The 14,262-nt window shown below is 37.0% G+C and overlaps 1 protein-coding gene across 1 annotated transcript; it reads left to right on the top strand.

Moving 5' to 3' along the window:
- The first annotated feature begins 1,530 nt into the window (after positions 1–1,530).
- Positions 1,531–14,046, top strand: tsen2 (TSEN2 tRNA splicing endonuclease subunit). Its single transcript, XM_081357219.1, has 11 exons — positions 1,531–1,854; positions 1,933–1,999; positions 3,313–3,352; positions 3,797–4,256; positions 6,622–6,696; positions 7,285–7,335; positions 8,021–8,159; positions 9,990–10,026; positions 12,091–12,202; positions 13,685–13,774; positions 13,853–14,046. The coding sequence occupies exons 1-11, from the start codon at positions 1,675–1,677 to the stop codon at positions 13,910–13,912; spliced, it is 1,311 nt and encodes a 436-aa protein (XP_081213345.1). The 5' UTR covers positions 1,531–1,674; the 3' UTR covers positions 13,913–14,046.
- Positions 14,047–14,262: the final 216 nt, after the last annotated feature.

Below are 14,262 nucleotides of genomic sequence, written 5' to 3'. Positions count from 1 at the left end.
AGATCATTCTGAGAACAGCATCAGTGCGGAGGTTCTGGAAGCCTGTCGGACTCTTGCATCAACTCTCCTCTCCACCCACATCAGCTCAGACACACACACACACACACACACACAAACACACACACACACACACACACACACACAAACACTCACACGCACACACACTCACATGTACACACTCACACGCACACACACTCATCAGCGGCACATCACTGTCATTCTGATACTTAACCCATGCAAAAAAAGAGTGTGTGTGTGTGTGTGTGTGTGTGTGTGTGTGTGTGTGTGTGTGTGTGTGTGTGTGTGTGTGTGTGTGTGTGTGTGTTTATAAATGCATGCACAGATCAAATAATGTACATATAATAAGTAGAGTAGCATCACGTCATCAGATAGCAATTTTACTTTAATAACATGAAACTGAATGGTTGTTTTTTTTATTTATTTTTTTTTTTTTTTCACTTGTTACTCCAAGGTACTTAAAACAACAGAATGTTGCAGTTCCAGGGTATTTCCCAGCTGACAAAAACATGTTCTAAGAACGTTTTACTAATGTTCCCATTGTTACACATTAAAACATTATTTCTGAATGTTCAAAACGTCCAGTTTTTTTTAAATGTTTTTCCTCGGATGGCTAAAAGGTTAAAAGGAACATTCCGTTACTTTGAATGTTTTCTGAAAGCTCTGAAACAAGCAGTAACATAAAAACGTTAGATGATCATCCAACTAAAACATTTAAGAAAAACAGTTTCACAAATAATGTATAAATCATGTTTTTGTGCTGAGAACATTATTAAAGAAACCATAACATTGAGGAAATATTCCATTAATGTTACTTTGAGAGAACATTTCCAGACCGTTCTTTGGGTTTAGGCACATGATAAATAATATAGGGCTACTCAAACATAATAACGTTCACATTAAGCTATGTTATAAAAACGGGTTTTCAAAACGTTCTTATTTCTTGGTTATAGGCTACACACGTTAAAGGAAAATTCCACTTCGGAATATTATGGGAATGTCACTTTTGAAAATTCTTCGTTCTGAAACATGTAAAAAATGTAAGTTGTCCAAACGTTTGTTTTTGTTTGAGGAGGAGGGGGGGACGACGACGACGACGACGACATTCCATGAATGATTTATAAAAATGTTTTTGTGGAACTGTTTTGAGAGCAATTATTAAAGACTAGTTCTTTTTTTTTTTGTGTGTGTGTGTGTCCTCCTTACGTTTATACGTATAAATATGTTGTATTTAGTATTAGTGTATTTGTATTAGTGTCTGCTAAATGCCTTTATTGTATGAAGTACACGTATAATTGTGAGTAAAATCGTCTCTCATACTTGTTTATTTGGGAAACATTGCTCTCTACTGGCCTTCGAGACAAATTGCAATGTCCTTAAAACACTTAGAATAAAAGTGTAACATAAATTCGTAACGTTTAACTGTGGGGTTTATGATATAATCGCTTATTTAATATGATTATTTTGATGTTCGACAAGTGCGAAAAAGAAGATTCCCTAAACAAGAAACTCGGAACTAATGTTTCCAGACGCGTGACGGCCGGACGGTTTTTGCGGTGACACCGAACGCATCTCACATGGCTTGAATCGATGAAGCACTTGAGACTCTTTTATTATTATTATTAATAACCTGTGGTGTTGTTTATATGATCCTCCATGACTGAAGCCGTGTTTCAAGCGCCCAAACGCCGGGCGAAGGTTTATGAGTCGTTTGAAGCTCCTCTTCCGGTGTTACTGAGCGCACAGGATGAGGACCACATCATATACAGAGCAGAAATCATCAGTCATCAAGTCATAGTCACAGATCCTGCACACACACTGACACTGTATGAGAGGGTGAGACAGCACTGCTTGTGTTTGGGTCATACCATGGTAAAACAGTCGTTTAAACCTTCTCTCTTCTTGTTCTCGAAGGGTTACTTTGGTAAAGGAGTGTTCTCGAGATCCAGACCCGAGCACGTGATCTCTCCACAGTGGAAATGTAGGTATTGAGTGACAGCATTCACTATTGCTGTGGGTGTTGGAAGTGTTTATTGAGCGTATTCTTTAGCATTTAACGTGATAGTTCAACCAAAAAATACATTTAAATTCTGTCTAATTTTCTCGTTACAAATCCCAAAAAACTTTAATTCATCTTTGAAACAAAAATGAAGATTTTTTTTATGAAATCTGAGAGGTTTCTGTCCCTCAAATTGAAAGTCTGTTTACCCCCCAAAAAGCTTGTAATATGAATCGAGTGGTTAAAACTAAGTCTTCTGCATAAACACACTTGTTTTATATGATGAACAGATTTAGTTCACTTATAAACCCAAAACTTTTGCCACTTAAGAAAAAGTAAAAAAAAATTACCGACCAACTAATATAAATTTAACACATTATTAAAGACCAGTAAACAGTCAGTAATAAAATAAGATCAAATAATCAAAGTACAAGCAAAAGCATAATGCAATATAACAGTAAACAGAGCTTTTCGGGTAGGCCTGACAGTAGTTTTCAGCTACAGAAATATAATAAAGCAAATGTAAAATAACACTGCATAAAAATATATACTTAACATTCTTAATTAAACATCCTTATTAAAGTTTCCTTATTAAACTTACAAAGGTTATTCAGCCAAGAGCAGTGAGTGTTTTTTTGTCGTTTGATTAGCATTAAAAACACAGACAGCTGAAGGTTTATGAGGCTGCTGTCACTTTAAGAGTTCTCACTAAAACCGATTTATTTATTTTCTCACATTTGGCACTTGGTGAGTCTTAATTCTAAATAAATAAAAAAAATTGCATTTATAAATGCATCATATACTTATTGAACAACTTTTTTTTCAGTAAATTAATCATTTTAGTTTATCGCCAAGGCAACATTGTAGTTTAAGCTTTTCTACTGATATTTATATTTTATTTCATTTCAGCTTTATTTTAATTAACAGACATGTTTTACCTCATTTCATCTCGATTGAAGTGCCAGTATAACAGAGTCGGCCGACTCAGAGGCCATTAGAACATCATCTAAAACATTTACAATAGAGTGAAGTTTTCTGATTGGAAAAACATCAAAAGCGTTATAGTTGTTGAAAAAGCTCCTCAGCTGGTGAAGAACCGCTTACAAAGATGATGAGATGGGCGTAAAATTTGATAAAATTGTTGGATCCAGTTTGTAATAGTTTTAGTTAACGATAATAACCCTATTTAGAACGTTAACTTATGAGTGAATGACCGTTTTTATTTTTGGGTGAACTAACCCTTTAATAAACCAAACATTTAATACGACCATGACTGATTTTATTTCTTTTTTTAGACATTGGAGACAGATGTCTACCTGTGATCTCCTCGTCAGAGTGAGTAATATTGCACTCTGGATGTGTTTACAGTAGGGATGCACGATATATCGGTATCGGCCGATAAATGTTCATTTTTAATGTAATTGTTATCGACTCGATAAGAAAATCTGTCCGATATATTAAAGCTGATAAATAATGTATTATCTCCTTCAGCTGAGACGCTTCAGATGCGCACTGTTCAACATGATGATTATGAACTGCTTGAAATATGATTGGAAAATACAGTAAAGTGCAGCACAAGTCTGTCATATCGGCTACATAAAATTATAGAAAAATTTGGATTTAGATTTATCAGCCAATATATCGGTTATTGGCTTTCAGATATAAAGATTTATCGGTTATCGGACATTATGCTCATATCTGCGCATCCCTAGTTTGCAGTTATTCTCATGCATGCACTTGATGCGTAATCATCAGTGGTGTTGGATTAATTTCTACCAGATACCAGAAGCGGCTCCGCTGGGCGCGGGCGGCTCTCGGGATGCAGGGATTGGAGGATGAGTCTGTCAATCATGCGCTTCAGATACTCTCAAAACCAGTGGAGTTTGATATCAAGCAGGAAGAGAGCCGAGAGCGAGTGAAACCTCAGGCCGAAAGCGTGTCGTGTGAGACTGATTTAAATCTGGGTCAGACTGATCCTGCCAGGTCTCAGCGTCAAGGAAACCCGGCTTACGACCCTCTGGCTGATCTCCATCCGGAAGAACCCGAGCTCTCCAAACCCAGCGGGAAGTGCAGACGACACGACGACTGGGTCGCTCACTGTGGCTGTAGAGCGGATGAAGCCCAGCGGAGGAGTCCAGAGCCGAGCGTGCCCATCGCCGAGCCCTCAGACGCCTGTGAATATGTTCTGGTGTCCGAGGAGGAGGAGGATGGAAACTCTACAGAGGACAACGTCTCAATGGTGAATTAAACTAGATTTGCAGAACACAGGGTTCGTGTAAAGTGCTTGAATTTGACGTTTTGAAATTTAAGTCCTGGAAAATCCTTGAAAACTTTCCATATTTAGGAAAAGGTAGGCTGGAATTATTGAATTAATTTTATTGATAAAACGATCTTTTCACACAAAATCAAATATAGATATAGAGCCATTTCTCACGGCTATGAGTGATATTGCTCGTATAAATATTCCATCTTTCATTCTTCAGCTCAATCATGAATTCATGGGAGAAAATATCAGTTTGAATCAGGAAAGCGATATCTTAATCATAGTATCGTTTCAATGGTTAAAGTCACCAGTTATTGTGTGTGTTGCACTTTATTTGTACCATTTAGTTTTATTAGTTTATCTATTTACCTTTTTAAGAATTTGAAAGATAATCAAGTTATTGTTTGATAAGTGAGATCTCTCATTATAGTCCTTGAACACCAAAAAGTAGTGCTTGAAAAGTCCTTAAGTCCTGGAATTGAATCTGTACGAACCCTGTACGAATATCTCACAATCCACGAATGAAAGGAAGACCAGTGTCAGGTCATAATGCAAACGGTGCATTAGCCAAACTTTCATCCAAGTATCTTTTTGCAAAATAAATAAATAAAAGGCTTAGCAGATTTAGCGCTTGCTGTTGAGCTGATGGAAACACTAAATATCTATCAAATAGAAGTGGCTGATATGGCAAAAATATAATATCACGATTCTTTTCAGGAAAATCTCAATTCATGATTTGTTTTCCTATTTTGCAAGTGACTGAGCATTACAGCCAAACTAATTTCACTATTTTAAAATCATAGCCTTAGCAAAATATAAAAGAAAAAAGAATGACGGATCGTTTAGGCCAAAGGAGGGGTGAGCAACGCTAAATCTTTATTTCAGTATTTTATCTTATTATACTATATTAGTATATATAATATTATAAATATATAGTAAAAATATAGTAATATATAGTATTATAATTATAGTTTATTTATCTTGTTATTAAAAAAAACAACACAACACACATGAGATAAACAGTGCTTTGTTTCAGTAGGTGTATTTAACAGCAGCATTTAAATAAACAAATCTAAAAATATCACTATAAACTCTAAATTATATTTAAACTGATTTGTTTAAAGCTACTGAAGTTTTCAGTAAAGAGCAGAAAGTGATTTTCTCTTCGTCTTGATTAACATTAATGACCAGCGAATGCTGTTCCTTTAAGACCTCATGCACAAATTTAATATATTAAAAACACATTAAAACGTTAGTTATGTACTGATAATGTACTCTCCCCCTCGTCATCCAAGATGTTCATGTCTGTCTTTCTTCAGTGGAAAAGAAATGAAGGTTTTTGAGGAAAACGTTCCAGGATGTTCCTCCATATAGTGTCTTCAATGGGGTCCAACGGGTCGAAGGTCCAGATGTGAGTTTCAGTGCAGCTTCAAAGTCTCGACACGATCCAGCCGAGGAATAAGAGTCTCATCTAGACAAACCAGCGGACATTTAATAACAAAATAAACATTCATATACTTATATGCTGGTCTTGCTCTAGCTGTGATGCGACACACATTACGTAATCAGGTTGAAAGGTCAAGCGTGACGTAGGCGTAAGAACAGACCCAGTGTTTACAAAGTGAACGTGCAAAGACTGAGTCAAACGCCATTTACAAAAAAAATAAAAGGTAAAACAATGAGATGGAGCAAACAAGATGGAGTTTTTCGCCCTACTCTACATTTCTGAACCGGAACATGCGTGACCTTTCAACCTGATTACGTAATGTGTGTCGCATCACAGCTAGAGCAAGACCAGCATATAAGTATATAAATGTTTATTTTGTTCTTAAATGTCGGCTGGTTTGTCTAGATGAGACTCTTATTCCTCGGCTGGATCGTGTCGAGACTTTGAAGCTGCACTGAAACTCACATCTGGACCTTCGACCCGTTGGACCCCATTGAAGACACTATATGGAGGAACATCCTGGAGTGTTTTCCTCAAAAACCTTCATTTCTTTTCCACTGAAGAAAGAAAGACGTGAACATCTTGGATGACGAGGGGGAGAGTAAACTATCAGGAGATTTTTATTCTGAAGTGAACGACTCCATTGAGGACTCAAATACAGGACTGACAACCGTATTCTGAGAGCATTGACTCTAAATTAAACGTCCTAATCTAACAATGAACAACTGGAAAAGACAAAAGTGAGGGAAACTTCTTCATGCATGTTTCGTAATTAGATGCATGCTTATAGACTTTGTTTTCTAAGACACATTAGTGTGAGCAAGTAATAATGCATTTCTCCAGTCTTAGTTTTAAGAGTGAACCTGCCAGTAATGGACTCTCTTCTTGTCTCAGGACCGGCTGGGCAAGTGTGTGTGCAGAATAAACCCGTTCCCCATGATGGAGTATCTCCAGCTGAGTTATGAAGAAGTGAGTGACTAGCCTGGAGGTTCAAGCCGTCTCTGTGATAATGCATTACCCAGAAATCCTGTCTGTCAACATACTGCACATTGCTGCAATTATTCTATTATTATCCCGGGCCTCCATCACTGTGGTCTCGTGCCCCTGGTTTTTATCCGTCTAGTTTTAGTAGAGCTCTTATTGTTACAGCTGGATGCAGTCGCGCGATTTGAGCCAATCCAAACAACAGAAGTGAATGTCTTATCTACTGTATTCTCCCTTAAGTGTTAATTCAACCTCCCTCAACAACAGCTTACTGAAATGACCACTCCTCTCGTTAGTATGATCACATCCCATCATTCTCCAGTTAAATACACCCCAGAGTCTTAGCAAAGAGTCGAAGAGCAACATGTGATATTTTATAATTGATTATTCCTCATCCCGGCTGTGTGCTTTACCTTTGTCTGACATTCCCCTGTGTGATTTCTTAGAGCGCTATCTTGGGTTTGAACCAAAGCCAGTGTGATTTAGGAGACATCCTAACATAACCTTGTTAGCAACCAAGCAAATCAGTTGAGAAGCGATGCAGAATCATTTATGCTTGTCTTTGTATTTCAGGCTTTCTTCCTGGTTTATGCTCTTGGATGCTTGTCCATTTATTACAGCGGGGTGAGTGTTTACAGTCTTTACTGTGTGTCGGCCAGGTTTGTGTTTCCCGAAAGCATCGTTAGCCAACTATAGTCACGGATTCTGTCGTTATCAGCAGTTCAGCGAGTCTGTGTTTCCCGAAACCATCTTGTTTTCATGACATGTGGACTCAATAAATCCTGATCTTTAGCAAAATAAGCAAGCTGACATTCAGTGCAATCTATATCTGTTATTTAGAATGCATACAAAAGTCATTTACGTCTTTCAGTTTGTCAAGAGATTGAAAGCGTCGTTGTTGAAGAGTGTGCATGTGTGAACGAGCTCTAGTGTAAGAACGAGCCTGTGATTGAATCTGGAAATAAAGCAAAATAACTGAGAAAAATGAGAACTATTCCTCAGATGACATGTTCGTAATTTATAATAAAACGTTTAGCATTAATTCAGTCTCAAACAGATTCATGTAAAGGATTATTACCCCACCAACTGCGTGCCGTCATTAACCAACGTGGTTGAACGACCAGTTTGCGACAGTACGGTTTGGGGAAACAGTCGTGACTCGCTAGTTGATTTCTTCAACGATGCGTCGTACTATAGTAGTGAAGCAGCGAGTTACGGCGGTGTACGGGAAACACACCCCTGTGTACGTCATTTAAATGTGTTGTTTCTTGATTGGTAGCTAAGTTGGGTCTGGTCTTGTTTACTATAGGAAGCTCTGTCGGTCGCTCAGGTCTGGACGATGTTTCGTTCACTTCAGCCCAACTTCTCCACCTCATACGCGGCCTATCACTATTTCCGCAGTAAAGGCTGGGTGCCGAAGTCTGGAATTAAATATGGAACTGACTTAAGTAAGGATATGTCTCATAAAATCTCAACTGAAAACGTGAACTATATTCAACCTGATTTATTTTCAGTGCAGGGTCATTTTAATAATACATTTTGCAAGCATTTCCACATTTCAGAGTTAAGACATTTGGTTCACATTCACAGTGTATGTTTCAACATTGCTGTGATTTGGCATATCCAACATTTGATGCATGAATGTAAGTGTTATATTGCTTTTATACAGCAGTTTTATTGAAAACGGTGATAACTTTACACTTAAAGAAAAAGATTGGTAAAAACTTAAAGAAAAAAATTGTTAGCCACTTTTAAAGAAAAAGGACATTAGTGTAACACTTTAAAAAACCAATAGGTAACTACACTTAAAGAAAAACATTGGTCACACTTCACTTGGTAACGCTACACTTAAAGAAAAGGTTTGTAACTCTACACTTAAAGAAAAACAAATAGGTAACTACACTTAAAACAAATTGGTAACACTTCACTTAAAGAAAAACATTGGTAACGCTACACTTTTGAAGCAAATGTAAAACTACATTTCAAAGAAAAAAAATGGGGAACTACACTTTTAAAGGAAAAGACAGAGTAACATTTAGTTTGTAACACTTCACTTAAAGAAAAGATTGGTAATACTACACTTAAAGAAAAACATTGGTACCACTACAGTTAAAGAAAAACAAATAGGTAACTACACTTAAAACAAATTGGTAACACTTCACTTAAAGAAAAAATTGGTAATGCTACCCTTTTGAAGAAAATGTAACTAAATTTCAAAGAAAAAAAATAGGTAACTACACTTAAAGAAAAGGTTTGTAACACGACACTTAAAGAAAAACATTGGTAACACTACACTTAAAGAAAAGGTTTGTAACACTACACTTAAAGAAAAACAAAGTGGTAACTACAGTTTTAATGAAAATGACATTCGTATAGCACTTAAAAAAGAAGTTTGTAACACTACACTTCTGAAGAAAAAATGTAACACTTTACACTTAAAGAAAAAAAATTGGTCACTACACTTTTAAAGAAAAACAAAGTGGTAACACTACACTAAAAAAAATTTGGTGTAACTTTATTTTAGTGTCCTTGTGTATTTATTATAGTTAATGATGCACTATTACAAGCAATTAGCCCTAATCCTATGGGAAGTGCGTGTTGCTAATATTACTCATTACTTATTTGTGTAATTATTACACCGTAACCAGGACAGCTTAAAATAAAGTGTAACCAAAGTTAATAACTTACATTTAAGTCAAATTGTGGCCAGTTCATGCATTCACTTTTCTACAGCAATGAAAATAATTTCAAAAGAAGCCAAAGAATATCAAGCTTTGCATGTCAAGAAGCAACGCACAGACTGAAAGCAGAAAATATTAAAATCTAGGTAACCTTTAATGTTTAAGCAAGAATAGTTGTCAGCTTGAACCATTTAAACTGACTTGCATCTAATGTCATGTTTTGTTGTCTAGTGTGTACCGGATCGACCCATCTGTTCACAAAAGCACTGTTGTTTATGGCTTGTCCTTCTAAAACATTTAGGCCTAACCCTGAACTAACCGAGTCCAGCGGGTGAGAGAGATTTTCCAAGTAGTGTGTGTAACACTGGAGGTGGACCGGTGAATTATTCAGGTGTATTAAGCATTGCTTTCCTCGCACTCAGACCCGTTGCACCGCACGCTCATTGAAACCGAGTCTTGGCTGTGAACTTCAGGAGTCATTGGTGGCTTTGACACATGACCCTCGCTTCTAGCGCACTATAGAGTTGCTATAGATTGCTTTTTCAGCTCAGATTCTCATTTGTTCCAGAGCTGATCCTTTATTTCTCTCTTTTCCAGTGCTCTACCGAAAAGGACCACCGTTTTATCATGCAAGGTTTGTTCTTGTTATGTTGAAAGTAGTTTGCTTTGTTGCATCAAGATACAGTCCAGCTGACATGCAAATCATAAATAATAAGCATTAAAGGGATAGTTCACCCAAAAATTAAAATTACCCCATGATTTACACAAGTCATCCTACGTGTATATGACATCCTTCCTTCAGACGAACACAATCAGAGCTATATAAAAAATGTCCTGCTCTTCCAAGCTTTATAATGGCAGTGAATGGCTGTTTCTGTTTTGAAGTCCATAAAAGTGCATCTATCCATGATAAAAGTGCATCTATTCATCATAAAAGTGCATCTATCCATCATAAAAGTGCATCTATCCATCATAAAAGTGCATCTATCCATCATAAAAGTGCATCTATCCATCATAAAAGTGCATCTATTCATCATAAAAGTGCATCTATCCATCATAAAAGTGCATCTATTCATCATAAAAGTGCATCTATTCATCATAAAAGTGCATCTATCCATCATAAAAGTGCATCTATCCATCATAAAAGTGCATCTATTCATCATAAAAGTGCATCTATCCATCATAAAAGTGCATCTATTCATCATAAAAGTGCATCTATTCATCATAAAAGTGCATCTATCCATCATAAAAGTGCATCTATCCATCATAAAAGTGCATCTATTCATCATAAAAGTGCATCTATTCATCATAAAAGTGCATCTATCCATCATAAAAGTGCATCTATCCATCATAAAAGTGCATCTATCCATCATAAAAGTGCATCTATCCATCATAAAAGTGCATCTATCCATCATAAAAGTGCATCTATCCATCATAAAAGTGCATCTATCCATCATAAAAGTGCATCTATCCATCATATAAGTGCATCTATCCATCATATAAGTGCATCTATTCATCATAAAAGTGCATCTGTCCATCATATAAGTGCATCTATTCATCATAAAAGTGCATCTATCCATCATAAAAGTGCATCTATCCATCATAAAAGTGCATCTATCCATCATAAAAGTGCATCTATCCATCATATAAGTGCATCTATTCATCATAAAAGTGCATCTATCCATCATAAAAGTGCATCTATCCATCATAAAAGTGCATCTATCCATCATAAAAGTGCATCTATCCATCATAAAAGTGCATCTATTCATCATAAAAGTGCATCTATCCATCATAAAAGTGCATCTATCCATCATAAAAGTGCATCTATCCATCATAAAAGTGCATCTATCCATCATAAAAGTGCATCTATCCATCATAAAAGTGCATCTATCCATCATAAAAGTGCATCTATCCATCATAAAAGTGCATCTGTCCATCATAAAAGTGCATCTGTCCATCATAAAAGTGCATCTATCCATCATAAAAGTGCATCTATCCATCATAAAAGCGCATCTATCCATCATAAAAGTGCATCTATCCATCATAAAAGTGCATCTATCCATCATAAAAGTGCATCTGTCCATCATAAAAGTGCATCTATCCATCATAAAAGTGCATCTGTCCATCATAAAAGTGCATCTATCCATCATAAAAGTGCATCTGTCCATCATAAAAGTGCATCTATCCATCATAAAAGTGCATCTGTCCATCATAAAAGTGCATCTATCCATCATAAAAGTGCATCTATCCATCATAAAAGTGCATCTGTCCATCATAAAAGTGCATCTATCCATCATAAAAGTGCATCTATCCATCATAAAAGTGCATCTATCCATCATATAAGTCTTCTATCATGATAATATTATATTGTGATAATATTATAATATTATGATGGATAGATGCACTTTTATGGACTTTAAAACAGAAACGGCCATTCACTGCCATTATAAAGCTTGGAAGAGCCAGGACATCTAAGGACATAACTCTGATTGTGTTCGTCTGAAAGAAGAATGTCATACACACCTAGGATGACTTGTGTAAATCATGAGTTAATTTTCATTTTTGGGTGAATATCCCTTTAAACTGAATTCAGAACCCAATTTATGCTGTTTTGTCTTGTCAACTTTACTGCTTTAATATATCATAAGCCTTCAAATGCGTTGAGCTCCTGCTTTACTGTGTTTGGCTGTGCGTTCAGCTACTCGGTGGTGGTGGAGAGATCAGACGTGTGTTTCAGAGGCGCTTCGCTGAGGGCCTTCAGCTGGAGGACTCTCGCCGCTCTCAGCAGAACCACCGGGAACGTCTCCAAGGTACAACACCTCTTATATCACATCTCTTCTCTGATGACGAGACACCTGTCACTCACAGGAGATCAGCCAATAGCAAACCACAACCAACCAATCAATTCCACACTGACAAAATCAAGCCCCGCCCACATCTGTTCTTGTTCCAGAAGAGTTTCACTCGGATATACGACACAATAGAGGAGAAAAGACCAGTGCATCTTCAGTTTCATGCTGACTTTAATAACAGGATCTTAATTTTATCTCATTTTAAATCTAATTTTAATAAGTTTCCCTTAAGTCACCTCTGTGATTGGATAACTGGAGTAGCCAGCGGACCAATGGCGTCGCAGCATCTCTGATGTTGGTTTGGTGTTTCTGAAAGAGTGTGTGATCAGAATGATCTGGTGTAATTCCCTCCAGAAGCGTCTCACACACACGAGTGTGTTCCCGAACACCAGCATCCGAACGCCAGAGAACACGACAGCGGTTACTGTGTTTCGTCTGACGCTCTGAGACACACTCGTTTATGATGGAGGGACAAGAGTCTGATTGCAGGAACTTAGTTTTATTACTCATATTTCTGACTTAACTAAATGTGCAACTTTGGATGTAAACACAGCTATTGTTAGTTAGAGATGCTGCACAGACGCAGGTAATTCACACACACATCTCTCTTTATAAGTCGTTCAAATAAATGCTATTATTCATTCATGCAAATAAATGTAATCTTGCGCACTTTATCTCTTTAATCTGTTTTAAAGCGGGCAGAATGCTAGATCTAATGATGAAAAGTCATTTTTCCCTTCCGGTCAAACATCAATAACAGTTTTAACATGTCAATGCTGGCAAATAACCATGGTATAAGTGTAATAATCCACGACCAAGTTATGCATTAAACCATTTGAACACTCTCCGCTTCATGTCGGCGTTTTTTTCCTGTAATAAAACCAGGGTTCCCACGGGTCATGGAATTTCTGGAATGTCATGGAATTTGAAAAGGTCTATTCCAGACATTGAAAGTCAGGGAATTTTATATATTTTTTGTCCAAGTCATGGAATATCAGGGAATTTAATTTGTTGCTTTAAATTTTAGTTTCCATTTATCAAAATGTAATTTTTCTTTAACGATTTTTTTATCGCGCTGTTTCACACATCTTTCTACAGAGCCCCTGAGGGGACCTTTGCAAAAATAATAATACGGACTTTGATTTGATTGTCTGCTATATATTTGCTTCTCATTTATTAAATACAGGCAATTGGTTGATGAAAAATATATTAAAATTAAGATACAATTTATAGAAAACGAAATTCACTTTAAAGAAAGGCTTTCTACAAAACAGAACAGCTCGGTGCTCCGCAAAACAGCAGCCTGTTTTGCCGTTCATTATAGGTCATGGAAATTCATCTTTTTAGTCAGTGAAAGTCAGGGAAAAGTCAGGGAATTTGACATTTGGTTTAGAGTGGGAACCCTGTAAAACAGTGTTTGCGTGTGTGTGTTCTGTGCAGGAACTGATGCTTTGCTACGTCATCACTCCATCAGATCTGACAGAAGACATGCTGTCGTCTCCCGAGTGTGTGAAGCGGTTCAGCGTACAGGTGAGACAGAAGGACAGTGTGAGTGTGTGTCTCTCGTTCCTCTACACGTCCGGATCTGTAATGGTGTGTGTGTTTCAGGAGGTGCTGGTGAGCAGATGGGTCTCCTCAAGAGAGCGGACAGAACAGGAGGACGTTTAAACCTGCATTCCTTTATTCCAGTTTATTTTGCTTCAAAATATTAGGTTGCTATTTATTATTATTTTTAATAATGTGCAGAGATTGTTTAAGCAACATCTACTCAAGTTAAAGAGTGTTCCACAATAAATACACCGAGAGAAGACCCGTGTCCATTGTGTTTATCACTAAAGCAACTCGGGCCGAGCGGTTCTAAAGGTCAAGGAAGGAATCATTAATGACGGTCCGTTGAATTGTTAGAAAAGAACAGCAGAGTGGCCTTTACACCTCAGCTGTGCATTATTCTCTCATAATTCAACGGCCTGGAGTGAATTATTCTGCTTATATTAGTTAGATCTCAAGACTTTGTTCAG

The sequence above is a fragment of the Scardinius erythrophthalmus genome, assembly GCF_964197995.2.
Source record: "Scardinius erythrophthalmus genome assembly, chromosome: 25".
Lineage (NCBI taxonomy): Eukaryota > Metazoa > Chordata > Actinopteri > Cypriniformes > Leuciscidae > Scardinius > Scardinius erythrophthalmus.
Note: the sequence above shows the minus strand (reverse complement) of the source record. Positions and strands in the feature narration are given on the sequence as shown.